The sequence below is a fragment of the Betta splendens genome, chromosome 19, assembly GCF_900634795.4.
Source record: "Betta splendens chromosome 19, fBetSpl5.4, whole genome shotgun sequence".
In the NCBI taxonomy this organism is placed as follows: domain Eukaryota; kingdom Metazoa; phylum Chordata; class Actinopteri; order Anabantiformes; family Osphronemidae; genus Betta; species Betta splendens.
The window spans coordinates 12,959,139-12,987,022 of NC_040898.2; the positions used below are offsets into that span (position 1 = coordinate 12,959,139).

The 27,884-nt window shown below is 45.0% G+C and overlaps 3 protein-coding genes across 5 annotated transcripts; 1 reads left to right on the forward strand and 2 right to left on the reverse strand.

Annotated features, from left to right (window-relative positions):
- Nucleotides 1–1,384: 1,384 nt before the first annotated feature.
- On the reverse strand, nucleotides 1,385–5,793 carry LOC114846255 (cytochrome c oxidase subunit 7A-related protein, mitochondrial). Its single transcript, XM_029135078.3, has 3 exons — nucleotides 5,634–5,793; nucleotides 3,285–3,419; nucleotides 1,385–3,174 (listed from the first exon to the last, which is right to left on the reverse strand). The coding sequence occupies exons 1-3, from the start codon at nucleotides 5,703–5,705 to the stop codon at nucleotides 3,034–3,036; spliced, it is 348 nt and encodes a 115-aa protein (XP_028990911.1). The 5' UTR covers nucleotides 5,706–5,793; the 3' UTR covers nucleotides 1,385–3,033.
- A 557-nt stretch (nucleotides 5,794–6,350) lies between these two features.
- kcng3 (potassium voltage-gated channel, subfamily G, member 3) lies at nucleotides 6,351–10,758 on the reverse strand. Its single transcript, XM_029134372.3, has 2 exons — nucleotides 9,870–10,758; nucleotides 6,351–8,629 (listed from the first exon to the last, which is right to left on the reverse strand). Exons 1-2 carry the CDS (start codon nucleotides 10,493–10,495, stop codon nucleotides 7,984–7,986), a joined length of 1,272 nt encoding a protein of 423 aa, XP_028990205.1. The 5' UTR covers nucleotides 10,496–10,758; the 3' UTR covers nucleotides 6,351–7,983.
- Nucleotides 10,759–11,313: 555 nt separating this feature from the next.
- Nucleotides 11,314–27,573, forward strand: mta3 (metastasis associated 1 family, member 3). Of its 3 annotated transcripts, none has more exons than XM_029134370.3 (19): nucleotides 11,314–11,577; nucleotides 13,252–13,319; nucleotides 14,356–14,449; nucleotides 16,995–17,121; nucleotides 17,241–17,304; nucleotides 17,598–17,715; nucleotides 18,281–18,383; nucleotides 18,475–18,574; nucleotides 18,657–18,845; nucleotides 19,524–19,598; nucleotides 20,018–20,076; nucleotides 20,194–20,312; nucleotides 20,654–20,811; nucleotides 21,294–21,513; nucleotides 23,031–23,123; nucleotides 23,231–23,392; nucleotides 23,906–23,937; nucleotides 24,024–24,142; nucleotides 26,394–27,573. In XM_029134370.3, exons 1-19 carry the CDS (start codon nucleotides 11,550–11,552, stop codon nucleotides 26,560–26,562), a joined length of 2,097 nt encoding a protein of 698 aa, XP_028990203.1. In that variant the 5' UTR covers nucleotides 11,314–11,549; the 3' UTR covers nucleotides 26,563–27,573. The 3 variants fall into 3 exon arrangements, 2 of the variants coding, with proteins under 2 accessions (XP_028990203.1, XP_028990204.1); XM_029134371.3 differs by having other exon boundaries at nucleotides 11,316–11,577; nucleotides 24,024–24,152; nucleotides 26,394–26,532; XR_003783946.3 differs by lacking the exon at nucleotides 26,394–27,573 and adding an exon at nucleotides 23,652–23,759 and having other exon boundaries at nucleotides 11,318–11,577; nucleotides 24,024–24,130.
- Nucleotides 27,574–27,884: the final 311 nt, after the last annotated feature.

The following is a 27,884-nucleotide window of genomic DNA, read 5'->3' on the forward strand; positions in this document are numbered from 1 at the left end:
GAATCATTAAGGTCTGCAGCCTTGTATCGCTCTTTAATGTGCAGCCTCTCAGCCCTTGTTACTGCACCTCTGCTTGTTTTCAGCAACATCTAACTAATCCCCTGAACGCGAGCAGCTCTGCACTGAGCTGCTGACTGACAAAGCCAGCGAGCGGCCTGGCAACCTGTCCAGTAGCCCAATTACAGCCGGGTTGGCTCCGGCCCCCCGCAGCCTGACCAGGAAAAGCAGGAAGAATAACAGATAGACGGACGTAATAATCACAGACCTGGCTTTACATTCATCTGTAACAGTGGAGCATTCGAGTGTGCGGCTGCTTAAAGGAGGGATTGTCTATATTATTTGTCCTTTCTCTCTCTTTTGTCGTTCCCTCCTAAAACCCTAACGCTGTTTCTTTTTTTCTTGCTTCCTGTGTTTTGCCCCAGTTTCCTGTGTTGACACTTCCCCCGGTGTGTACTTCATTAACACTTGTTATTGAGCAGTAAACATGTTATTGCCGCACTCGCTCGTCTCTCCTGTTGCGTCTAAGAGCGACACTAAAAGGATCCATTGTTGCAGAGGGAAGCTCGAGTGGGTTGCCGTGACGCAAGCGGGGTGAAGGAGACAGAGAGGCCGGACTTGAGGGGATGCTGGAAGATGGGAAGATGCTGGTGATGAAAAGCAGGTACGGGGTTTATTGGCAGCACTAGACGTGACGTGGTTCTCTTGGCAATTTAACGCGTGCACATACAGATTGTGTTTTGTGAGAAGCTACAGCGGGAGGCCACCACGTAAGTGAGACAAGTGGTTGAAAGGAGACAAAGTGAGCAGGGGATTCTTCGTTCGGCAGAGCTGGGACAGACTTATTGCTTCTCGTTTGCACCTTGCACAAGGAATTCCCTTTTCTGTATGAGTCATTAAACCAGTCGAGTCACAAGATCAATCTTATTTTATTATTAAAATTTAACGTTTGTGATTTTGAAACTCCATGCTGTGCTTCTTAATCCTAAAATCAATCTATTTTAGAAATGAAATGAAATAAACAGTATAGTATGAACATTACCTTCAATGCAAAGCCAAGCTGCAGTCTTAGATCAGTTCAATGTCACTAACAATAATAACAATAAAGCAATGAAAGCTGGTTAATTGAAAGCCTCACTCTGGGAGATGTGCTTCCATGGTAACAGCCAATGGCTTCTGCTTCAAGAGCAGCATTCTTTTCAATTAGTGGTTTATGATTCGGGTCAACGTATTGGAAGTGCATGTAGCCATCTGTCTCTACTTCTGTCTCTACATCTGTCATTAAGACATTACTCTGTGGTTGTTCTTTGACATTTACTGACCTGTCAGCACTTGAGAAATTTATTTCACAACATGGATGTTGATCAAGAAATTCTAATACCAGAAGTAACATGCCAGTATTTATTGGGAAATGACAAGGTCAGCACTGTCCGTAATTTCTACACATGCTCAAACCTGGGCTTTGCACCATGAAAACAAAAATATTTTAGTTTTATATTTTTTGATCGCAAGAAAAACAGCCAAGAAATGCACATGATCTTTCAGAAGGTACAGTCTCTCCCAATGGATCCACACCAGTAAACTAGTATAAATGTACTTCAATACAAGTGGAGTAGAGAAGTGTCTATCTTTAGAATGTGATATCATGGATAGATTGAAGTCATTCAAATTCTCGTGTTTATTTTACAGACAGTATACACACATTATTTCCCTGGAGATTGAATAATGTATTTTTCATATCACTGCTACAATCAATTATCCATCCAAAGGTTTTCCTCAGGGTGTGAAGTATTGATGCCACAACAAAGGGAAGTCCAGGACTGAGTCATATTGACGAATGAAGCAGATGCATTTTAATTAGAAAACTCTGGCAAAGCGGTTCATTCATTTTAAACTTTCACTCTAAATAAAATGAGATAATCGCAGAACTCTTAAAGACTCATAAGGCCTGAGAAGCCTTATGTTATAGTACCACTAAAACCTTTATTATTTCACCTTCAGGACCTACAATACCCACAGTGCAAAGAACACCTGGCGCTTCAAGTGCAATCAATACACATACACTTGAACACTTTACTGCCTTATAATGAGACGACGGCCTTTAAAGCCCTTCAGATACATCTATCACAGGTGAATGCAAATATATGTTCAGAATTTGAAAATGAAACAATTTGAAGAAAAACAGAACCAAAGTAAAAAATGTTATTTCAATAGTCAGTGGCCAAATATTTAATTACGTTAATATATAAAAATACTTATTTAGACATCTTTCTTTTTAAATATACTTGAGTAGAGAACATCAACAAATCAAAAATGCTATTGTGGCCATATTATTTTGATGTTTCACACATTTGTACTAGTAATGTTTGAAATTACTTCTGCCCAAAAGAAAAAAAAAGATATATTATTATAAACCCCCCAAACACTTAAGAGGCACAAGATGCTGAGATGATCATCAGTGTTTCAGCAGCTTGATGTAAGAGTGCCAACGTGTCTGAAACAACCTCCCCCTCCCTCGGCGAGCAGCATCTGACATCACACCAGGGCCCACACATATAAATACTGTATGAGACAGTACTCAAGCCAAGTGAGCAGCAGCCATGTTCCAGACGAAGTGTCTCCTTTGCGCCTGCTCTCTGTCGCACGCGCACACACGCGCTTGTAACATGCTAAAACCACACGTGTGCTTCAGTTACAGCAGCCGAGGGAGGCGGTGCGGCTCTCTACCCTTCGCGTGCCACTTGCTGCAGGTTCATTTGGAACGTGACACCTTTGCTACAACAAGCACATTATCAATAGCATAACAAAATGCAAAAGGACATTATAGTTGTTTCCCCTTAAAATTTATTAACTCAGACTTTTTCAAAAAACAAACAAAAGAAAACAAAGATTATTGTTGATATCATTGGTACGATGTCCTGACAGTGGAGAACGGAGGTGGCGGAGGAGGCAAGTGGAGAATGAACATTGTTGGGTCAATGTGTTTCGGCAGCAACATGTGAGAGGTGTCGCAGAAAGATCGTGTTCATGTGTTGGTCAATTTTTCCTGGGCTGCGATGCAATGAAAAGAGCCACCAGACAGTAGAGAACGCCGCCGACAGTGAGAGCCATGGTGGTGCGGTACAGTAGCCTGTCGGGAACGCCGCCCTTCAAATGAATGGGAACGCCGTCTGGTACCTGAGAGGTCAAGGAAAAGGCAGAAAAAGAGAAAGAAAGTTCTCAGAATGGCCTCAACACTGGGACTCCTCTAGAGGAAAGTTTTCTCTAATGTTCTATTTGTTTATTACCTGGAATCGCCTCTGAAGGTCAGGAACCTTGTTTTTTCCCATGTACTCCACTGTAGCCCCAGCTTCTGAGATCACCTTGGTAGGTGAGGCAAAGATCATGGTTGGGGACTCTGCTGGTAGACCCGCCCTCAGACCCTGCATGAAAAAATATATAATAATCTTAATAATAATAATGTTTCCATTTATTCCATAATAAGATCGCCTATTAAGTCCAAAAACAATAAGCTAAGCTGTTCCAGCTTCTCAAATACGAATGAAATGTTGAATTGATGTCCAGCCAAAACCTTTACATTAATATAATAAATGAATAACAAATGCTCCTAATTCCCAGTATAGGTTTTTTAGATAATGATAATTTCCTGCCCGAGAATTATAGAATTCCTTAATTGTGACCTGGTCAAGTTCTTAAAATATTGTTGCATTTCATAATGAGGTTCTATTTTCAGACGCATAAACCAGAGGTACACCGTGTTAATGAAGTACAAGTGTGTCACCTTAATATCCTCTCACTTGAAGAAAGCTTCTCACCCACCTTGGTTTTAAAAATGACTGGGCGACCCATTGTGCTCTCACAGTGTGTGGAGGCCGACAGTGTGGGAGCAGGGAAATAAAACTGACATATGAAAACGCAGAGCCAGTGAAAGAAGATTATTTTTATCTGCCTTTTAGGAAAAAGCTTAACTAGAAGTGTCAAGGCATGAACTGAAATATATATAGAAATGTTCTACATCTTCCAACAGATAGCTTGTTATCAAAGAGGCATGCTCTGATGAACAATCCTCAAATTGGAAAGTACACACACAAAAAAATTGGCTTCAGGTGTCTGAGAAGGTTCCCTAGCACTTATCCAAACAATTTAAGTAAAGTGGAAATCCTACACTCTTTAGAGGTGTCATTTTAAGCCTGATTGTTGCTGCCTGTCTGTTTTTTTAATTATCTGACAGACTAATGGGCTTTCTATTGACCTGCCTCTATTGATCTGCCAAGTGTGTGGAGGGTGACGTGACCATGAAAGGACAGACAGAGTTAAGGTCACATGAGCATCATTCAAGTTGAGGATCACGATGCAAGATGAAATAGCTCCATCTCCCTTAACGTCACCTTGAAATGATAGGACCAGGTCAGGTTTTATAGAAAGAACTCACATTTAGCCAAGATCATCTAATTACTAGATGCCAGCGTGACACAAATGTAATGTAAAGGTTTTCTAAGGCAGGGCATCTGACGCCAAGGCTGTGGTGAATCAAAGCTCTCACAAGCAGGTAAACAGAATGCCAAATAGGCCAAGAGCACAAGAAAAGAAACAGAATGTACTACACAGGTTTGACATGGCTGTGTCTGAATGGAAGATGACTTTGCCAACAGCTGTGTGCTGTAAAAAGATCAAGTATAGTAAACAACAGCATCAATACCGCCTGCTGTTTGATTACCAGCTGAACGAGACGTTACATCATACATGACACTGCATTTGCTGCCTGTGCTCTATTAAGCTGGATTTAGACACACAACTAGCAGATCGATGGCACTGCTAAACGGAAAACAACTACTTATCTGCCTGCTATTTAAGTACGTAGTTACTTAAATACTATGAAGTAGAATATGTGGGTGTATTATGTATTTCTGCTATGCATTACTTTTACTTTACTGAAGTAAAGAATTAATACTGACAGAAATATTGACCTATTATTATTTAATGACAATAAAACTGAAAACATTACTTTATACATGAGATTTTATTAACCACATTGTTACCCAGTAATTACATGGCATTTAGTTTATTTTCATTTTCACTTTTTTTGAGGTGTGAGTTTGTGCAATTTCTATAACCTCTGCTTGTCCTAGTCTGTTTTCGTGTTTTCTTCTTCCACTAATCCTGTTGCAACGTGCAGCGGAGGGCTCATCACTGCCCCTAGCGGCCGGCGGCTCGATACTACCTGACGGCTAGCAAGCAGCATTAGTGTTTTCACCCCATTAGAGGAAACGCAGAACAACGTGTCTCCAACACGTTTTACAATTATCTATTAAAAATAAACTACACAAGGCATTTTAAACGTATTGCAAATTAGATAGCTAATGAAATTTACGGTTTTCAGCAATTCAGATTTATCGTTTAGCATTAAAGTTGTAGCATTTATATCCTTTACAAACAGACAAAAACATATTGGAAATCCGATTACGTATCGACTTTATGACACTGAAAGCGTTTAAAGGCATTCAATTCTTCTCAACTTTTAGGTTTGAGATAAGTTAAATACAAGGCTGACTCGTTACCCAACGCTCGGATACTGAAGGTCATCCCTGAAAGATACCACCTCCGTCCGCCTCCCATACAACGCTTCCCGGACTCACCTGAGGGTTGTAGGCGGTCGTGGGCGCAGACCCCGTCAGTTTCTGCGTAAACCCGCTGAGCTTGTAGTACATGTTACCACTGAAGGACGGCGAAAGGTGCTATCCACAAGACAACCACCGGTAAAGGGGCTTCCGGCTGCTAGCGTCGCCGGAAAGTGACGTCACGGGCAGCTGGCTCGTCTTTGCCAGACTAAACCCTGGTCCAAGGCGTGTTTACTCAACTGTAGACTAACCTGAGAGGATGAGACGAGGTGCAATATTTTAACACTTCATGTTTATTCACATGCAGCTGGGTCTTAGAAATAGAATATAGAAATACATATACATTATAACAGTATAAATACACTTAAGTGGCAGGATCTTGTAACTCCATAAATTGACCCATTGTGAACTTGATAGTGGCACAGTTCTAACCCTGTGTAAATCTGCCATTGCCTCAGGCTCAGGCTTGGCTCAGGTGTTCCCCACACTAATCATATTCAATTACTGTACACGCCTAGAGTCCTCATCACATCATCTAGTTTGTTTGTTGAAGGGCCATCTGCTCTAAATATGTTATACTTTTTCACTCCTTTCGGTCATAATAACTTTCATTGATTAGTGTTAATTGCAAAGGTTATTATAGGAAAGATCATTGTTTCAACACTGTAAAGGAAGATGAAGTAATCTAATAACGCTTAAAATGGACCAGTATGATTTGCATAAAGCAATTCCACATTCTGAAATTTTGCACATAGCACTTTTTATTAAAAAATATCTTACATCGATCACATTAATTATAAATGCAGTGTCAACTGATGAAAAGATTTTGACTAATAATTTCAATCAGGCTTGGCCAAATTTTACTGGGCTTCAAGCTAAGCTACATGAGTTGAATAATATGTGCTGTTAGCTGGATGATAAAAAATGCTATTGTGACTTGAATACTACCTAAAACACACTAATAACACGACAACACATATTTGCGATATGTACTGTTTACAACACGTAATAAAGTCATACAAGGTTGCAAACATTATAAGGAACTAACAAATGTAAACGTTAATTTTAAACACAGGTCATGAACAGATGAACAGACTCGGACTCATTAACTGTTCATTTCTTTGCAGAATAAGTGCAGGCCCTAATGTGTCCATTAGGGCATTAGTGTGTGTGTGTGTGTGTGTGTGTGTGTGTGTGTGTGTGTGTGTGTGTGTGTGTGTGTGTGTGTGTGTGTAAAGGTTGGTTGATGCCAACAGGAGGAAAAAGAGAAGAAATGCAGAGAAGAACTGTTGTGTGGGAGAGGTGTTGACTTGTTTGTTTGGATCATGTGTCTCTTCAACAAATCATATTCTCTTCAAACATGTCGGATTCATGAATGTCAGAACTGTCACCAGGGACTGCCTCTATTTTTTTTACTCTAATGTTTATGTGAATTATTGATGTGGCATTCCGAATAATCGCAGGACAAAAAAGTGCAGCATGCCAAACAGGCGGTGTGCGTGGATGTGGCTGGTTCATGTGCACACGAATCAACGGGCGCTGTGATTGGCGTGCTGGAGGATGAGGTTGCCTTGGAGACTCAGACATACAAAACGCATTACATTCACTCGCAAATGGAGAAGTGATACACATTCCGGCTATTCATTCTTTGTGCTCGTTCTTGCGCTACGATCTCTCTTTTTTGTCCCATAATCTTTTATGCTCCATTTCACAATCCATCTGCCATGTCACATCTTGTGCGTCTTTGTTTGCCTGCCACCTGGTAGTCCTTGCTGACCTGTCTCAATACTTTATTATCCCTGGATTAAGCCACTCATATACACTGAGCCCACCGTGCACCTCTCCCTGGTCCCCACTGAGAACGTACTTGATCACTTGTTCTCTATGTTTCACAGGTTTAACAGGATGCATCTAGGTCACACATCCATCTTGTGTAACTTGTACCATCTGGGTGCAAAGCTTAGACAAAGTGAAAGGCTGATGGACAGACACACACACAAACACACACACACACACACATACACACGTAGCATACAAAAAAGCAGTTGCCTCAGCCGGTGTTGTAACCATGGGAATACAGCGTAAAGAGCAGCCAGTGTCAAAACTGGATTGGCTGCATCTGTGTGTTGTTAATAAATATTTTTTGTGTATTCCTGTTCTTAAGTTCAAACCGTGTTGTTACGGAGACATGCACAGAGCATGCTGTGTGAGGACAAGAGCGTCAGCCAGTCAGGAAACAGACAGACAGGCTACGTAGCATGAGGTGTGGCTCAGGCAGGAAACAGGGACGAGAACATTGTTGGTCTTTTCTTTACTATGGAATCAGCTGGTGTCTTTCAGGAGTGTGCAGGTCTTCTGGTCCTAATGTTCATTGCAGCACCTCCGTTGACAGGCTGCGTGCATATCTGGCAGAGCGAAGTTTGAGTTCGTGGTAGCACTGCACGAAGCTGTGGTAGATGAACGTAATGGGCAGCGCCAGGAGGACGATGCCGCTCACCACACACATTCCTCCGAGGACCCGCCCTCCGATTGTCACAGGGTACACGTCCCCGTACCCGACCGTAGTCATGGAGATGATCACCCACCAGGCGGCGGCCGGGATGCTGGCGTAATCCTGGTTCTGCGTTCCCATGTCCAGGCCGTGCTCCAGCAGCTGAGCCAGAGCGCTGTAGATCGCCATGGCAACGCAGACAAACACCATCAGCATCACCATCTCCCGGTAGCAGCGCCTCAGAGTCAACCCCAGCGTCTGCAGGCCCAGGAAGTGTCTGGCCAGCTTCATGAGCCAGAACACTCGCATCATCCTCAGCACCCGCAGGATCACGCCCGCAACCCCGAGCCCGGCGCCGGGCATCCCTGCTCCGGACATCGCCATGGTGACATAATAGGGGGTGATGGCGATCACGTCGATGATGTTGAGTGGCCGGCGGAGGAAGTCCCACTTGTCTCTGGCCACCAGAAAGCGCACTATGCACTCCGCCGTGAACCAACCAATACACACTGCCTCCACTATCCTGCAGAGGAGAGAGGAGAAGCAGGCGGTAAACAGGAAATAGCAGAGGAGCAAAGCGATGAGGTGGAAGATATCACAAAGCAGCGATGACTGAAAACTATGGGAAGTTGACTCCAGTCAACAAACGAGGAGATAAACAGCGATGTTGCCGGGAAGGCGCACGCCGGGAGGCAATAAAATCTAACAAAGGAAGAGTGTGACACGAGCAGGCGCATCATTACCCCATTGATTAACACAGCAAAGACAATCGAAGCGAGTCAGAGCAGGGGGTGCTCGCGTTTGACGTAGAAGCCGTTGAGCCAGGCATCGCCACAGAGCCTTCGGATAACTACATCAGTACAATTAGAGCAAACCCGATTATACAACAACTGAACTGAATCATCCACTGGCATGAAACTAAATTGGAATCCTTTTGACCCCCAGCATGAGCCTCGCTTTTAGTCCATTACCTAACCCCTGTAAGCAATCCAAATATGAAAGGTACCTTCAGCCCGAGTAACAGAAGCTAGCCTTATATAGAGAGGCCGCCTGAGGCTTCCCAGGGAGGACGAGCTGCAGCCAGAATGCGCAGCGATACGGGCACTTGTTCACCTTGTGTTCAAATCTGAATCCGAAATAACCACGCAGAACCTGACCAGATAGGAAATGAATCCTGTCGGCGGATTGTTTGCTTACGCTCGGTACACGCTCCGCTTTCAGCTTATTACCCAGGAACATGGTGTATGTGGCATTTCTCTGTTTGTCCTGCTTGTGTACTGTGCAACGCAAACCAACCAGGCCCATAAAAAATATTCAAACTAAACGGAGGATGGGACTTTGTGTAATAATTAACACAACACTTTTAATAGATAATTTAGATGTGTTATTGATTGTCTCCCTTGGGGACTTGTTTCAGCAGCATCCTAATGTCTGACACCCTGCGCTGATTTAGGGGCAGTGCCAGTGAGTGCAATCAGATAACGGGCGCTTTATATCATTTTATATACACATGTGCGTGTTTCGTCATGTGGATTCACGCAGCAACCTCGTGTGTAACTGCGTAGTGATAGAGTTTGGCCGTGGAAGGCGTGCTTACGAGTGTGCGTGTGTTTGATTATAATTACAGAAGCGCGTGATTGACGTGGTTCGGCCTAATAGACTTATTTGAGCTGATTGGACCTTTTGATCACTCGCAAGGTGCCCCCTCGGCAGAAACGCGCTCCCATCCCTCTAAACTTGACCGACCCTGGACTGTCTCCTACCTGTGCTCCTCCACAGTGTTTCTCTTGGCCGTGTCCCAGTCGGGCAGGGTACTGGCGCACAGCATTACCATTGACACGATAACAAAGATCACGGAGACCGAAGCCAAAAGCTGCGCCGCAAGTGAGGAGTTGGGCTCCTCGAACGTCTTGCGCATCTTCTCCAGCCACCGAGCGCGGCCGCCGAGCGCGAGCCGCTGCGCGGACTCGCTCGGGCTCTGCGGCTCGTCGCCCGACGCGCCGAGCTCCCCCTCGGACAGACTGTCCAGTCCGATCTCGGACATCCGGTCGTCCAGGCGTTTCTGGCAACAGGAGTCCAGGTGCGCGCTCTCCAGCCCCCAGTAGAGCATCTCCGAGTAGAAGGACAGCTCGCACACGCCGGGGACGAAGCGGAGTTTGCCGGAGCGCACGTAGAGCATGATGAACACGAACGCCTGCGCGTGGCGGTCAAAGAAGAACTCGTTGCGGTCCCGGTCGTAGTCGTCGCACAGTTCGAGGACCTCTTTCTCGGTCGCGCAGGCATGCAGGCGGCTCACGCGCCGGAGAGGGAAGTCCCTGATCACCTCGCGGCTGAAGGCATAGCGGGTCCCCCCTACGTTGAGCACGCAGATGCTCTTTCCAAACTTCATCTTGTCCACCTGCTTCCTAACTAGAACTCCTCTCCATGGTCGCTCCCATTCTACGGGACTTTGGATATTGGAGGAGGGGGTGAGGGGGTGGGGTGGGGGGGGTCACGGTCTCCCCTGTCCCCCGGGGCGTGGTTCTCTCTCTTACTGGACGTGGCCCCGCACCGAGCTCCGCGGCTGTTGGAAACTATCCCCTCTGTCCCTCACTCGCTCCCGTTCTCCCACTGTAGCCTGTGGAGGAGACTCTCCACCCCAGTGAGGGCGAGCCAATCCCGTCAGTGATGTCACGTGCGCGCGCGCGCCAACGCACGCACGCACGCACGGCGAAAAACTCCTGAAGCTCAGCTGGAGCGTAATTTTACGCACTAAGTGCCTGGAAAGATGATCATTAATCGTAATATTATAACTTGTTTATGAATTTCACGTCTGGATCTGTACCGGTTATTCCCATTAGTCTACGTCACCTTAATGGCGCAGTAGAGGTTTGTGTTTCAACTTAGTAGTAAGCCGTTTTATAAAATATACTTTTATAGCCATAAAATAATAAAAATATATGATATTAAACTATGTTGTTGTTTTTATAGGTTACGGACGTTTCTGTCAAAACTGCAATAATCTAAAAGTTAAACTGACCCTCGCACGGACACCTGCGCATTAAATACTACATGCCTGGTTGCGTTTAGACGTTCTAACGCACAGGCTGTGTGCAAACGGCCCCAGGCTTTGTCTCGAAGGTATATGCGCTTATGCGTGTGCGTGTGCGCGTGTCTGGGCGTGCGCGCCCCCTCCCAACGTCAGCGGTGGTTTTTCGGGTTGATCCGACTTCTTTGACTGCTGTGAGTTCACTGCATTGTAAAGGGTGCTGTGACTCGCAGGAGGGGGGGGGGCTGGTTTGCCAAAAAAAAACAAAAACTCCCGATAGGCTACACATCTGGAGTCTCGACGATCATAATTTATCGCACGTTTTGCCTTTTTAGAAATTAACTTTTATAGTTTTTATTAATTTATTCTATTTCTCGTAGTTTATGGTTTACGTTTACACTCCGGGAGGGCAGAAATGGCGGCCAACATGTACCGGGTCGGAGGTATGTATGTCAATGTGGATCTTTTATCAAACTGAAAGCCTTACAGTTTTGCACCCCGTGGGGATTGTGTGGCGGTATTTTGGGTCGGTTTCCATTTCATAGCGAGACACGGCAGCGCTACGCTCACAAATGCGTGAAGTCGGAGTCGGAAAGTGATATTTTATGTATATTTGGGATTCAAAATGGGTCAGGCCTCGCGTCTGTCGTGGCCACAGCAGCTAGCCGCCAGTTGCTAAGAGGCTAGCTTGCAATGTAAACATTTTTCTGTTGTCGGTACCGTTGCTGCTGTCTGCTTTTCGGGTAATGGGTCGGGGGAGGCGGACGACCGGTGTCCTGCGGGAGCTTTGGCCCAGACATGTGTTTAAAAGGGTGTTAAAACGCTCCTACGCGTTGTGTGAGGCTGCCTTTGTATTTGCCTCTTCTGGCATGCAGCCATTAGTACGAGCCCTTATTTAGCTAACGTTAGCATCAGCAATGGCTTCACTCATTGCCATTATTGCAGCACAAGCGATAGTTTGACACCGTTTCCGCCAGAATTAGTAGCGTTTCACGCTGGATAGCGCCGCACTGTCCACCTGTTTCCACCATAAGTGTTATTAATGAGAAAAGCGGCTTTATTTGGCTAGCTAGCTCGTTAGCAGTCTACTGGAATTCCACATCAAATTATTGTCTCGATTCATGGCGTCGATGCGTCGGTGTAGATTACACCTCTGGTCACACGTAGCCCAGCGTCAAAGCGCTGTTTGACCGGGGCTCCAGCAGCACAGCTTCGGATGCCTCCCGGAGCATCTCCCACTGGCTCATTTCATCTGTGGGTTTACTTTATCCACGTATCAGTTCGATTCATTCCAGCTGTGTTGTCCATATGGTCACCTGTGGTGCAGTTCTCCCGCTGCCTTCACTGCTCTTCGTGAATCCCCACTCCTTTTTTTCAAACTTTTTGTGAGAATCTAAGTTGGTCATGAATGAAATCATTTAGGTTTTAAACAAAGCTACGTTTTTATTGTTTTCTGCAGGCTGCGGTTATTGATTATTTAGATTTCTAATTTTACATTTTGTCGTATGAGACTTCAGAAACCCAATTCTTCTTACATGGTCTCTAGAAACGTCAAAACATACAGATTTTCTTTTCGTTTATCAAAGGAAATTGTCACGTAGCCTCGTTTTTTATGAAATATGCAAATCAACCAGTCAACTTCAGCTCTGGCCTTTTTACAGCCTGTCTGGCTAAGTAAAGACTCCACCTACCTCTACTAGAAATAATCAGTTTATAACAATACAGTGATGGCAAAGCATGCTGCAGTACAAATGAGGCTGATTTTTAGGCCGTGTGATGCTAGGGAGCAGTGGATTAACTATTGCAACAATATTGTTGTAAATTGTTATAACAGTTCTCATACACAGTCTATCACAGATACACCTTCATACATAGTTTTTGCATTATTATAGAATATTTATCTTGCGTAGCTCTGTTTTTAATAAATTAAGTAGGGCTTTACAGTATGTAACTCGGCCAGTTGCCCCTCCTTGAATCATTGTTTAACAAGCTGGGTCTGAAGTGGTGGTTTATCAACAATGTCCATATTTAAATATGCTTCCCCCATGTGTTTGTAGACTCTCACGTGTCCTATACGTGTCCTGCAGTGCCGTGATCATGTGTGTTCTCTGTTGCAGATTATGTTTTCTTTGAGAACTCTTCCAGTAACCCATACCTGATTCGTCGGATAGAAGAACTCAATAAGGTATTGAAGTACTTGTTATATGTGTGTTTACCTCCTAATGCCAGGGGGTGAATAGCAAGAATTCTTGTGTATTCCCCCCCCCCCCCACTCTGTTTGGTTGGTGGGTGCACCTTGTCACTAAAAGTGTTCATGTTACATCTAAAAAAGACAGGTGTTCCTTTTCTACTAACTGCCGTTGATATTGTAGGACACACCTGTGGGAGTGCGTGTGGGTAGTGGAAATTATTGTAATGAACATTTCAGGCGCTCACCGCTTTGGAACTAAATGTGCAAAAAACCTTTGCATCCACGTCCTGCCAGTATTTGAAGAGTTGCTTGCTCTTTTTTTTTAGTGTATGCGTGTGTATGTGTGACAAAAGGCAGTTGAGCAGGAAACAGATCTAAGATAAACATTTGGTTAAAATACTAATGAAATGTGTTTGAAAAGCACAAAGATGCTTGGATAAAAGCTTCATTATCAGATTGCGTGGGTGGGTAAATGCTGGATCAGGTTTGTATCAGCCTAAAAACCGTTTAAGGCTATGCTACAATATAAAGACAGGAGACACCGTAATTATCACAAGTGATACAGGGGGAGGCTGAAATAACAGGAATTCCCTGTAGTGTGACACAGTGTGATACTGTATCCCTGTGCCAAAATAATGCCTGGATTGATCCTCACTGAAACATAACTGTTGCTCATGTATGAACTTTACTGTGCTTGTGGTGGTGTTACACTACATGTTTATGTTCTTCCTGTTATTTTGCATACAGTATATTTCCCTTAAACATAGCAAAAGTATTGTTTTTACTTTTTACCCTCTTATCCGTTCACCCTTCATCAGTCAAAACATAATGCAGCCTGATTCTTTAAGCCTGTCAGCATAATTATACAGTAGGACTATCAATCAATCATCTTATCAAAAGCGCTACTGGTCAGCTTGTCATAAGAGCAACGCTTGACGAGGACACAAAGGAGCTGGGTCTCTGGGGAAATTAGAGGCTTGTGCAGGGTAATGTTGCCATTGTTTCAGCGGCTCTCCTCTTTGTGTTTCAGACGGCCAGTGGGAATGTGGAGGCCAAGGTGGTTTGCTTCTACAGAAGGAGAGACATCTCCCACAGCCTCATCCAGCTCGCAGACAAACATGCAAGTGAGTAGTATCTACTGTTTCACGCGACCATGCTGTGTTTTATGTTTCATATGTAAGCCAACGAGCCAGAGCTTTTCTACCAAACAATTAAATAATTTAATCAATAATTAAATAGAAAACAAAATGATCATTAGATTGATCACTTTCAGAAATAAAAGTTGCAACAATAAAGCGTTTAGTAGTGAGGAATGAGGTTTTGGCCTTTTTTGCCTGGTTTTATTTAGTTATGGATGTGTTTCAGTAAATCTTATTAAGAGAACCCGTCCTTTTAGGTTGATATACATTTTCATGTATTATCAATTAGAAGCTTTCTTTCCCCAGAGAGCAGCCATTTAAAGATGATGTAACTGAAACATGAATAGATGTAAAGCAACTTAAAAACAGGGAGAATTTCACATTTGCGAATTATGTTGTATTAGTTTATTAGTCAGACAGCCAAAGTTTGAGTATCAGCATTAGGAGGAAATGGAAGGAAGCAAAGCAGTTGTGATCATAACAACACCTGCACTGTGTGGGAAGGCTGCTACCTGTTTCCAGTGATGCTGCACTCTGCCTTTTGGTCACAGTAAAACCAATTGTTAGGAAGTAACAGGAAGTAAAAAGCCCATTTCTGCAAAAGCAAGTGCTCAGTTTTTGTGAGTAGCACCAGTGAGATGAGGAGACTCGCTCAGGGCAATAAAAGAAGTGTTTTGTGTTGCTGCATGCTGCTCTCTCTGTGTGGTTAAGCTGTTTTGGTAAAACCAGTCTTGCTAATTTAGCTAGACTAAAGATAAGCTTAAGATAAGCGCAAAAGTATAAACCACACAATATGTTGAGACCATATCACTGTCCAAATGCTATTTGCAGTCGGCCGTTTACCAGCTGGTCAGCTGGGACAGAAGCGACAATGCAATTTAACATTGGGAAAAAGAAAGAACTCACACAATTTGTGTCTCAGGTGAGTTCAGGGGCACAACAAAGGAACAGAGAGTGAATTGCATTTACAGAAATAAAACCGAATGTGCGGTTTTGATTGAGTTTGTATAAGCTGAGTGTGTGTTTTACCAGCTTCAAGAAGAAAACCTGTAAAGGTTAACTTCTAAATAAGGTTGCAAATGCTCTAAGACAGTGGTATCTGGACTTCTGTTTGCAGTGAATACACTGTTTACATTCTTGGCTCAGAGTTTCTGACTATCTTTACAGCGACCATCCATTTGTTCCTTTATGTGCCAGGGACTTGTTACAAACGTTGTAGTGTAATTGGGAAGCTGGTCACTGCGACAGTCGGCTCCTGCTACTATTTATTCCAAAGCAGCCTTACGTAGCAGAGTAGAGGAGCAAACAAATTAGGTTTTATGTTTCTGCTGTAATCAAAATGATTGCAAGAGAGGACATTTGCATAAAGTTGAGCCCCCCTCAACTCTCACCCTATACAGTAGTTTACTTAAGTGCTTTTTGAATTGAATGTTAGACTCAGTGGGGGATTGCACATCTTATAGACAGTGAATCTGTACTTGTGAACGGCCCACTGAGTTTCCATCTTGTGGTTTCTCAGTGGAAAGCTTTCAATATGAAATGGCACGAGCAAACGAGAGCGTGCGCTTTGCATGTGCTGTGTCTTCGCGCAGTAATTACAGCTGTGATACATCAAAGTAGAGCGGATATGATCAGAGTGGGGCTACTGTCTGTGGCGTACAAGTACAAATGCAACTCCAGCACAAAGGGATCATTAAGAATAGTGAACCAAGTTATGCAGACTGATGAGCAGCCAGTGTTGAAAGGCTTGTTAGTCATAATGTGTCCAAAAAACAGCCAACAGTAATATTGTTAATGTTCTAAATGTAGAAGCAGAAAGTCTCATGAAAGTGTGGAAGGTGACAGAAAAACAAAAGAGAAGTTCAAACCATTGTTCTTTGCTCAGTTCCACACAACTGGCGAATCTCAGTGTGATGGAGGTGTGAATGTTGGTTTGCAGCTTTGACCAGTTGACACGGTTCTGAGGAAACACAATAGTAACTTAAAAGCGTGAACTATGGGAGCAGTGAAAATGGACAGCCTCTGTCTGTGCAGGATTTCGGAACAGGGGTTCAAAGCTGTGTTTGTCTATAACCTGCGTCGCATAGCGGCGATATGAAATGTTTATCTGTGTCTGGCAGAATGTGCTGACTCAGCTGCAGCAGATCGCCTAATGCAATATTTATGGATGAGGAGTTTCTTTAAGATTGCATTTCTGCTAATAGTCCCGAGCCTAATAGCTTTGGCATCTGTAATGAATGGCAGCAGTAGTTTGTGATTGCACAGCCCTTGAGAGGCAGTTTACCAGCGGGTTGTTTATATCTGGAGAGAGCATGATTAGGGAACATCATTGGGGCTTGTTGGATATCCGGGTGATAAATGGATGAAGCTGTGACTGTGATCGTCTATTGGTCTGAAGTTTATGTGTCATGAGTTCACTGTTAGCTTCATGCAGGATCTCTATTCAGCGCAGGGTTACTACTTAATAACGCTAGCGCTTCCTTTTTAATATGTTACATATAGTAATATACCTGCATGTGCGCTTTTGCAGAGGAGTTGGAGGAGGAGAAGGAGAGTCCGACAGAGACAGAGCTAACAGAAAAACAGAAACACCAGCTTCGCCACAGAGAGCTCTTTCTCTCCCGGCAGTATGAGAGTCTACCTGCGACACACATAAGGTAAAGCTCAGGCTCTCGCTGGACTGTGGAGCTCAGCGTCCACAGCGTTGAGGCACCGCTCGCTTCCTGTGTGGCTCTGTCACGCTGAACCTGTTCCGTCTCTGTCGTTCGCTGTTTAGGGGGAAGTGCAGTGTGGCATTACTGAACGAGACTGAAGCAGTCCTTTCATACCTTGACAAAGAGGTGAGTCTGAAAAAAGAGAGTTTGTCATCTTTTTTTGTTGTAGTTTTCTGCAAATGTCTGCAGTTTGATATTAGATTACTGTTTATTAGAGAGCATGTACTCATTATTATATAAAATACATTAATTAATTAATGAATTAATAATTAAAATAATTAATAATTCAACTCTCCTGTTAGTCTTACTTTTAGAGCATCCTTCTACTACATTTCTACCTGCCAGATAGTCCATATACAAGAGAGCTCCATGAGATCTCAGGAGGACTGCTGAACCTTTTGTTTTCATAATTCCCCCAGGATACCTTCTTCTACTCGCTGGTGTATGACCCGACACAGAAGACCCTGTTGGCTGACAAAGGCGAGATCAGAGTGGGGCCACGGTTTCAGGCAGACGTACCTGAAATGCTACAAGAGGGTCAGTCACGATTCCATTAATGAAATCACTGTTTACATCAGTGTAAACAATGGTTTTACATGTCTGGCCTGTTGAAACTTCCATGATCAGTAAATCGGTTTACTTGGCGTTGCAGCACCTGATTGACTTGTTTGGAAAAGTGCTGTGACATGAACATTGAATAGTATTGTCTTGTGACTTGAGTTTAAACTTCAAGTGTTTGTAACTCTTCTGAAGTCCAGTTGACTTGACTATCAAACACCTCATAAATGCATAAAGCTATACAAGTGTATTATTTCCTGATAGTGTTGATACGATGCGTGTCCAGCATGCTCAGTAAAGGTCTTGTTGAGAATTGTGCTACTTTTTATTTGCACCGAGATTGATGGTAAACACATGTGTCTGGTAAAAGGATATTCTCATTAGTCCTCGCTGAAGCATAACTGCACATTCAGTGTTTTCTCACATATCGCACAGTTGTCTTATAAAAACAAATTTTATTTCCAGGTAGATTTTTGCCTAGTCCGGTTCTAAATGCATGTCTTCTCACACAGTAAGATTAAGATGTTGTCTGCTTGTACTGCAGGTGAGGAAGACGACCGGGACCAGTCCAAGCTTGAAGAGAAGCTGTGGGATCCAGAGTGTCCACTTACCAACAAACAGATAGACCAATTTCTAGTGGTGGCACGGTAAGAGCTTTTGGACATGTACACTGACCAAATGGATGATGTCAACTTCGATTTTAAACATGGCTGCTTCATTCTGTGGGCATTTTTGCAGAGCGGTCGGGACCTTTGCTCGAGCATTGGACTGCAGCAGCTCCGTCAGACAGCCAAGCTTGCACATGAGTGCAGCTGCAGCCTCACGAGATATTACGCTGGTGAGTTGCGCACACGCGCAGATGCACTGACTAAGTCTGACGTGATGGATAGTAACTGTCTTCCTCTGCTCACTGCCTGCAGTTCCATGCCATGGACACGCTGCATCGTCACAATTACGACCTGTCCAGTGCACTGAGTGTACTGGTCCCAGCAGGTGGCCCAGTTCTCTGCAGGGATGAGATGGAGGAGTGGAGCGCCTCAGAAGCTGCCATGTTCGAAGAGGCACTAGAGAAATACGGAAAAGACTTCAACGACATCCGACAAGACTTTGTGAGTTTGTGTTGTGTATATTTTTTTTATTTTGGAGTGTTACTTAAATTACTGGCAACCATGGGGAATTATTCTAAATTATTATTTTCAGTCCTGTACAAAATGAAACTAATTTAGATATAGTCACTTAAATGTTTTTGAATGAATGAATGGTACAATCTTTTTTTTAAAGCCTAAATATTCTGATAGATTCTCACAGATATGCAGAGACAATGTGAGTCGTCTTTTCCTCTCAGTGAAAATGTGTAACAGTGGGAATCCTTTTGTAACTGGCGTGGTTTCAAACTGACAACAGCTGCGGTTCTGTGTAGGATGAAATTACCAAATTTAACAACCGCCTTTTCAAGCCTGCAGGGGTTGACCATTTGATTCTGTTGAACTTTCCTTCCCACCTTCACCGAACAATTAAGGCAGAATACGGGTGCACGCGGTTGCACCAGGTGCTCATGAATACTTATTAATGTGTGAATGTGTTTGTCTGCGTGAGTGTGCGTTTCAGAACCAAGCAAAGCCGGTAGCTTTCAGCCTCTGTGGTCACGATGCTTCTCCTTCATGAATATACATGAAGGCTTTCGCACCAGGGTGGCAAGAACATGAGATATTAATATCGTTCATTTCCTCTCTCTCTCTCTGTGTTCCCCCTCCCTCCACTGAATTTCATTCTGTCCACCCGTGAAGCTGCCATGGAAGTCTTTGACCAGTATCATAGAGTACTACTACATGTGGAAGACCACAGACAGATATGTGCAACAGGTGAGAATAAATGTTCAAAATGAAGAGTCAATATCTACAATAATGTCTTCAGGATACAATAATACAATACTCATAATGCAACCGAGTCTTCATTAATCAGACTTTCCCTTGTTGTATAAGGTCATAGTAAGAACTCTGACCCCAGTTATAATGTATACTCCAGCCTAAACCTGGAAACTTTCACACGTCTTTGCTACTGAGCTCTCAACTTGAGTGGTACGGCCCATGACAACAACATGACCTTTTTGTATAAGAGTGGGGGAGTGCACCAGAATTAGCACTAGCGTGAATTTTTAGATTTGAGATTTAGGAATCAAGTGTGGTTTAATTGGTGTGGCTGCAGTTGTCTGAGGAAGGAAGACAATGTGCAGCCAAAGGAATAACATAAATATCGTGCTTTTTCTGTTTTCTCTGAGCAGAAGAGACTGAAGGCAGCTGAGGCAGAGAGCAAACTGAAGCAGGTTTATATCCCCACATAGTAAGTTACTACACCGTGTATTTCAATATTTACATGTTCTGTGTACATCTTCTTCATAGTAAACGTGTTTAACATTAAAGCCAGGTCCTTAACTCCCTGTCTCCTTCTCTCTGACAGTAACAAACCCAATCCCAACCAGATCTCAATGACCAATGGAAAGATGGCCACGGTGAACGGCGTGGGCCCTGGGGCCTACCATACAGCAGGCGGGGGCAGAGCCTGCGAGAGCTGCTATAGTGAGTTGTCTGAAATTACTTGAGTAGAAATGGAGAAGTTCAAAGTCAGTTCAAAATAAAAGCCTTGATTTTAAAGTCTTTCATAACAAGCAAATTGTTGCGTAACAAACATAGATTGATTTAATTTTATTTTGTACATTTGACCACGTGCAGTTTCTGCCCATGTTGTACAATTAGATGCTAATTACCACAAAAAGAAATCCACTTTTCCATACTCCTTGTCAATGAATATTGATGAAAGCATTTAGCAGGAAACTAGAGACAGTGGAAATTGGTTTAATGTGTTGAGTTTTCTGCTGCGGCGCCTCTAACAGGCATTGATGCGTTTTGTACATTAACAGCCATGCAGTCAGCCCAGTGGTACTCGTGGGGACCTCCCAACATGCAGTGCCGCCTGTGTGTTTCCTGCTGGATGTACTGGAAGAAGTACGGCGGCCTGAAGATGCCGAGCAGAGCCGAGGGCCCAGAAGAACGAACCTCCCCAAGTCCAGCAAGCAATGTAATTTCAGTAAATAAAATGACTGTGTGCTTTAAAACAATGAAAACTGATACAGTGATTATTAGGTTACTTATAATGTTCATGTATGAAGGCTGACTTTAGTCTAGCTTGTGTGTAATTATGTCTATATAATGTAATATACTCAAAAACAGAAAGGCTTGGGCACATTTCGAGTCATAGTAATAGGAAAAGCAGAGGTGTAGCTAATAGCGCTGATTAATTGAAGCGCCCTTTCAAACCATGCCAGTGAACGGTGATACGTCACCAGCGCCTTGAAGTGGGCTGAGATTCCTGGAGTGCAGTCATTACCATGGTTATCAATTACAGCTGTGCTCTTCCTCTTATTATACACGAGCCTTTCTGGTCTCCCTTTCTCACCGTGCGCATATTTCAGTTCTTAGGACACTGTTTAGAGACGTGCTGACTGAACTGCAATTTGCCTCATGACCCACTTCTCATGGTTTCTGTTACTTCCCCCCCAGGAGTCTCACTCACGAGGCCACGCTCGCCAGTCCAACCACATGGTGCCGATGCGAAACAGCGGCAGCCCCAAGTCCTCCATGAAGACCAAGCAGGCCTTCCTGCTGCAGGCCACCCGCCTCACCAAGCTGGCCCGGCACATGTGCCGCGACGTCATCAGGCTGCGCCGCGCTGCGCGCCGGCCCTTTGTCCCCATTAACTGTGGGGCCATAAAGGCAGAGTGTAAGAGCTCTTTCAATTCCTCCTAACTTCTGCCACGCGGACACACACACACACACACACACGCACACATCATACGAAAACACAAGCACACACCCACCATCCTTTCTCACCCCGATGCCCCACCATCAACCGCCATCTCTACCCGTCTCTGCCCCCCCACCCTCCGTCTGTCTCTCTTTCTGTTTTTATTATTATTGTTATTATTATTATTTTGGTTTTTGTATTCTCCCACCCTGTTTCCAATAAAGACTGCCTGTCCTCATAACTTTGAGTTTTGATCATCTTTTCATTCGTGGTTTTACTTTTTGTCATACTTCTGTTCTGGTTCCCAACTGAAAGCCGATGGAATAACCAGGGCTGCTTCACACATACGCACACGCACACACATCTGGATTTGTGCTTTTCATTAATGAATAGACCAGGATCTATCCGAAGTCATGTTCTAGTCTGAGCCATATTCTTGCTGAAGTTAGATGTAGAGAAAATGTATTTTACTAAGAAAAGCTCTATTTTGCACAGCGGCTCCCCCCCCTGTGCTGTCGTGTCTGAAAGAGTTGTTCCAGCAGCAAATCTTTATTGTAAATAGTGACATTCAGCTTCAGCGTGTTTCACTCTTTTATTCGTTTGCTCCTCATGCTGTTGATTGTGTTTCCATTAGTCGAAATGAACAGATTAATAATGGGCTGATGAAACCTCAAAGGGGGCAGGTTACAGATGAATACGTCTGTGGCGCTGGTGTAATCAGCTGCTGTAGGTGTCTTCCCTCCCAGGCCGCAGGGCGTCATCTGCTGGACTGTGGTCCCTCTGTGTTCAAACCATGCAATATTCACGCGAATCCATCCTGTTGCCTTTTCTGTCTGGCAAATCCGGGATTTGCCATTCAGAGCCATTCCCGCCATCCACCTCGCCTCCCCGTCGCTCACTTTCTAACGAATGTTGCAACAGCGTCATCTCATCTTCTACCTCCTTTTTGCTCGATTTCGTTCATCACTGTGTGAATGTGGGAGTAGAGCTCTAATAAAGTCACACCTGAAAGCATCTCTTCCGAGTCCTTGTTCTTCATGTGTCTGTGTTTTCTATCCATCGACTCCACCACACCGAGAGGAGCCACAGCAGCACGCCTCCCCTCCCAGCATGGCCTCAGTCAGTGCCTGCCCTCCTGAAGCCTCCATACATGCGTGTGTGTGTGTGTGTGTGTGTTTGTGTGTGTGCGTGTGCATGTACTCGCTTCTCTATTTGCATGTGTGAGAGTCACTTAGTGCTCATGCATCCCTAAAAACATCACATCAGGATCTAAGATGGATTTGCTCACCTGCATTCACGTCCACATCCTGTGTTGCTTTAATTTCATTCACGTCTCTTTATTTTCATTTACACAAAGCATCAAATTGTAGCGAGGCTTTATTTTTATTTTTTTAACTCCTTTATGTTTTAGTTGCATGGTTGGACAGAAAGACTCAGTGTAAAGTAATAGGGGGCTGCGTTGTGTGTAAAATGTGTGTGTGTGTTTGGTTTAGACATGTTAAGGGTGTCAGAAGGACAAGGAACCCGTCTGCCCAAAACCAGAACCGCCCAACGGAGCACTCTGACCACCGTGGTGCAGTTTCTAGGTAACCGCCCCTCCTCCTCCTCCAGCTTCTGATCTGTAAATCCCAGTAGCGGTGCTCCCTCCAACTGGGATCCAGTTGATGCAGCTCCAGTGTGGTGTCTCTTCCAGAGTCCCGTCCGGCGGCCCACGCCCCCCGCTCCCACCGCACCCCGGGCCTGCAGACGCCCCCGCCGCGGCGCCTGCTCTCCTCCCTGCCGCACGGCCCCCACGGCATGCTGGGAAAGCGCTCCTACCACCACCACAGCAGGGCCGAGCCGGATCGGCGCGCAGGTACACACTCGCGCAGACGCACGTTGTGTAGCGTAAGGCGGCTTAGCTCGACGCTGGCTCGGAGCAGAAGCTCGTTCACAGCATCAGAAAATGCTTCCAGTCTCATTTTTAACTAAGTTAATTCTGATGTGAATAAACGTCTGGGGATCGCAGCGTCCTGATGTCCAATGTTCTTATCATCTTATTGCTTTATAACATCAAATTAGTGGAGATACACACGGAGTTGATAACCTTTTCTGCCATTTCTTATCTAAACTAGCTCGTTGGAGAGAATGACAACTAATTCTAATGAAAACGAATCAGCAGATGGGGGTCATTTGGATAATTTGGATGATTCAACTTCAGTCTGACTCTTTGTTTTTTATTGGTAACTTCACTATTTTTACTGAAATTGAAATTGCACCACTTGTAACAAGGAAAAGAAATAAGACCAATCAATACTTTTCTCAATTGACAGATTCCCTCATGCATACTTTGCATCTTTCTCTCACTGCTGTGGTTTTGTTTTTGCAGAGAACCCAGGTACAACAAGTGGACCCCTCCTGGTAGGTGTCTCGTCTTTCAAACCACTCCCACACAGACGCTTCTCCACTTCTTCTTATTAAATACCACCTGATATCCCGCTTTGCAGCACAACGGCCGCAGCGGCGGCAGCGGAGGCACCAGAGGCGGCGTCATGATCCGCAAGAGACGCCCCAACTGGATCGACGCGCCCGACGACAGCTTCTTCCTCGTCACCCGGGAGACCAGGTAAGCAAAGGTGACCCCTTTCTGACCTCTGATTGGATGAAAGTGTGTGTGTGTGTGTGTGTGTGTGTGTGTGTGTGTGTGTGTGTGTGTGTGTGTGTGTGTGTGTGTGTGTGTAGTAAGAAAACACATGATGCTCAGAGTCAAATGACAGCAGATGAAAGGAAACTGTCCGTGTGGCGACAAACACAGTATTTTATGTGCTCCCATGGTCTTCTTCACATTGTTCCGCGTCTAAGGTTGTATAGAAATCAATGCCTTGTGCTGAATGCGCAAAATCAATTTCAATTTGTCTTTGAACAACAGTATTTTTGTATCACTATCTATTGTGGCACCTGTTAAAATGACTAAGATTTATGGAAAAAGCCCAAATGCAGCCAGGCTCACTTGAGCTTTGTTCCGTTATATTCTAGCAGAGAATTGTTGCTTTCGAACATATTTAGGTACGAAAAGACGAGCGTTTGACTACGGATCTGATTCCTGCTTCGAAGCAGTGCAGCACTTGTGTCTACAGATTGACCGAGCTGCTTCTGTTTGAGGCTCAAGGCTGGATCTCACCAAGCAGCGCTCGACGCCTATTCAATTATTCATTAGCTCGAAGCTGCGCCGGCCACATGGCCTTGGGCAGAACGGTGGGTTGGTTGCTACCAGTTCGCTCCAGACTGATGGATGGAACGCGGACGCACAGACGGGGCTTCGTTCCCGGACGTTTGTCGCACCGACCGAATGTCGCGGGTCCGTTCGGAAGAGAAGCCGGGCCGAGGTGAGGCCTCGCAGCCTCCGCTCAGGCCAGAGGGGCTCAAAGTGGAGCGACATGTGATGAGCTGTGATGTGATGTTATACTGTCATTGTCCCTCCGTTTAGAGGCAAGTGACGGCTTCTCTGAATTGAATTATGAAAATCGGTTCTTAATGAGAGATGATGGAACGTTGTCATTCCCCCCCTATGCTTCCTCTCCGTGTGATGGAGAAAACGAGGCGTGCCTCGGTTAATGTGAGCCACAGAGCCTCGCGTGTTTGAGGGCGGATTCGCGTGTTTGCCTCCCTCTTCCCCACGAGCAGCTGAGCAGACACGCGGCGGGGCTTTGGCTGATGTTCCGCCGCCTCGTCCGCGGCTTATATCCGGCGGCAGCGCGTGACGCGGCCCCGTCGTGTGACGGTCAGTCGCAGATCGGACGCTCCTCCGCGGGCACGTGGCGTCTTCATGCGCGTTCTGGTGCTCGTCGCGTCCACAGCGGGCGTCTAAAGGGAAAATGATGTGTTTTTCTATTCGCCGCACGAGAAAACGAGAGCACGTGACAAAAGCTGCGTTAAACCTGAGAGGGTTTTTCTTGACTGAAGCCGCGAAGAGTCGCCCGCACTTTGTTGCTGCGTCTTTTATTCCCACGTAGGTCCATTAGGGCCGCGTCCCTCCCACCCGTGGATCCTGAGCTGTGGCTCAAAGGAGGCTGGAAATCACCAGCGAGTGCTGAAAGTCCTGCAGAGATGCTCCCTCTCCCGTCTCATAACACAGATTTATATCAGTCCCTGTATTTTATAAATGCTCGTCTCTGCTTCACTCACTGCTGTTTCTAATTACTTTCTCGGTGGTCTGGAACCTCAGACTTTTATCACCAAGCGTCCTCCTTTTTATCGCCATTGTAATAATTCACCTCGACTTCATGCGCTTTATACATAATGTAACGCTGCATAGACAGATTATGAGGACACACACAGCAGCAATGACGCTGTCACGTCGTTTCTCCTCCTTTTGTCAGTCAGAACATGTTGTGTCTATTCTGGTAGCTTTTGTGTGTGTTTGTTGTCATATTGTGTCTGTTTGTGATCGTTTTTTTTTCAGAGTTACATCACTTACAGTGTTTAGACTCAAGTGATAATCATCTTTGCCAAACTGCTGCTAAACCGATATTTACTACAGTCTGTTGCAGCGAACGTGCAGTAAAGCCCAGCATGTATTAACTCACCAGGCGGCTGCAGTTAAAAGTTAGAAATACAGGAATCATCATTTTGTTAATGTTAATATACAATCAATCAATCAATCAATCAATCAATCAATCAATCAATCAATCAATCAATCAATCAATCAATCAATCAATCAATCAATCAATCAATCAATCTATCTCATGGCTAAAACATGACTAGTGAGAACTTATCGTATCTGAAGCCGAAGTAAAACGTTTTTTTTTTTAATGAAGCTGAGTGAATCCATGTTCCTGAATCCTGTCTTACGCTCCGTCTTGTCTCCACATCTCCAGGAGGGCCCGGCGGCTGCTGTCGCGCTCCCAGCTCAGGCACGCGTGCCGGCAGCCCTGCGAGCAGATCGCCCTGCGCCGCGCGCCCCCGGGCCCCCCGCAGGGGCTCGTCCTGGCCCCCCCGCCCCACCCCAGCCTGAGGATGCGCGGCCCCATCGTCATCCACGACTGATGGAGCCCCGCCCCCTTCGCCTCCCGTCCTCCCGCTCCATCCTTTGCTTTTTTAACCCCTCACACGCGAAGACACACGAAGAGCTCGGCAACAGAAGGATGTGATGCGGTGGAAACGCACGCGCGACCTGACTGCAAGTGCTGCCCGCCGTTAATCCCCTGGGAATCAGTTTGTATGTGTACATATTGTATTTGGGAGCAGGTGAGTGTGTGCGTGCGTGCGTGAGCGCGTGTGTGTAAGATTGTGCCAACAACACAGGGATCTCTATGCTTGTACTTAGTTCCTATGGACGGACATAACAATGAAACTTTGTGTGAGTTTGTGTTTATGGTGAGTTGTTGTGAAGTTACATTGGTTTGTATAAACTTATTTGGGGGGTTGTGTTGCATTTGTTCCTTTATTGACAAAGGCCAGCGTCTGAAAAGAAAATGCACCGCACTGATCCTGGACCTGTGGCCTGTTCAGGTCGCGTCTGTCTCGGAGTGACTGATTGGACGCTGGTGTTGAGGGACGATCGCGTGGGTTATTTAACGAACCCCCCACAACCTGGCAGCCACTCACGCCCACGGGTTTGGCAAAGAAAGAGCATCGCGCTGAGCCTCCCTCATCACTCAGTGTATAATACATTGTATATCTCATTAAACACTGTAAATTTACTCACCCTCTTTCTATGGCGACTGTACCTACTGAGCCCTAACTTATTAAAGCGCTTGCTGCACAGCGGTAAAGGGCATGGATCAGCCATCTTGTCCTCACGGCTGCGCTTCACCTGCAACATCCAAAAAAAAAAAAAAAAAAAAGCCGGTTGAACCCACGAGACCTTCAGGTGTGTTTCTTCTAAGTTTTAAAGATGGCAGCGCCGCCGCATGTCTTTGACGCGACCCGTGGGGTCGCGCGAGCTCTTCTCTTTCATTCAGAATGTTTATGTTAGTGTTCCCTGTATGTCATGTGTTGACTTATGAATATGCTGAGAAAAATAAAACAAAAAAAGCGACGACAACAACAGCACAACGCCAGACGAAGGTGTCCGGCCTGCGTGACTCATTTCCTGGTGATACTCTCACAGCCTGCCCTGTCTCTCAGCCTCCCACTCTGTCTCCGTCCCTCATTGTGTTGCTCCTGCGGGGGCGTGTGATGATTGATACACACTGGGCCTGTGTGAGAATGTTGTAAAATACCCCCACGAAATATGGATATTTGACAGTGTGATGAGGAATGAGGAGGGGTCTGGTAATATAAATCATATTCTGGGAAAAATGGTGTGCAGCGTGTAGGTCCTCGCTGCAGCTGCAACTTCTACACAGTAATGTCAATTAAAAGTG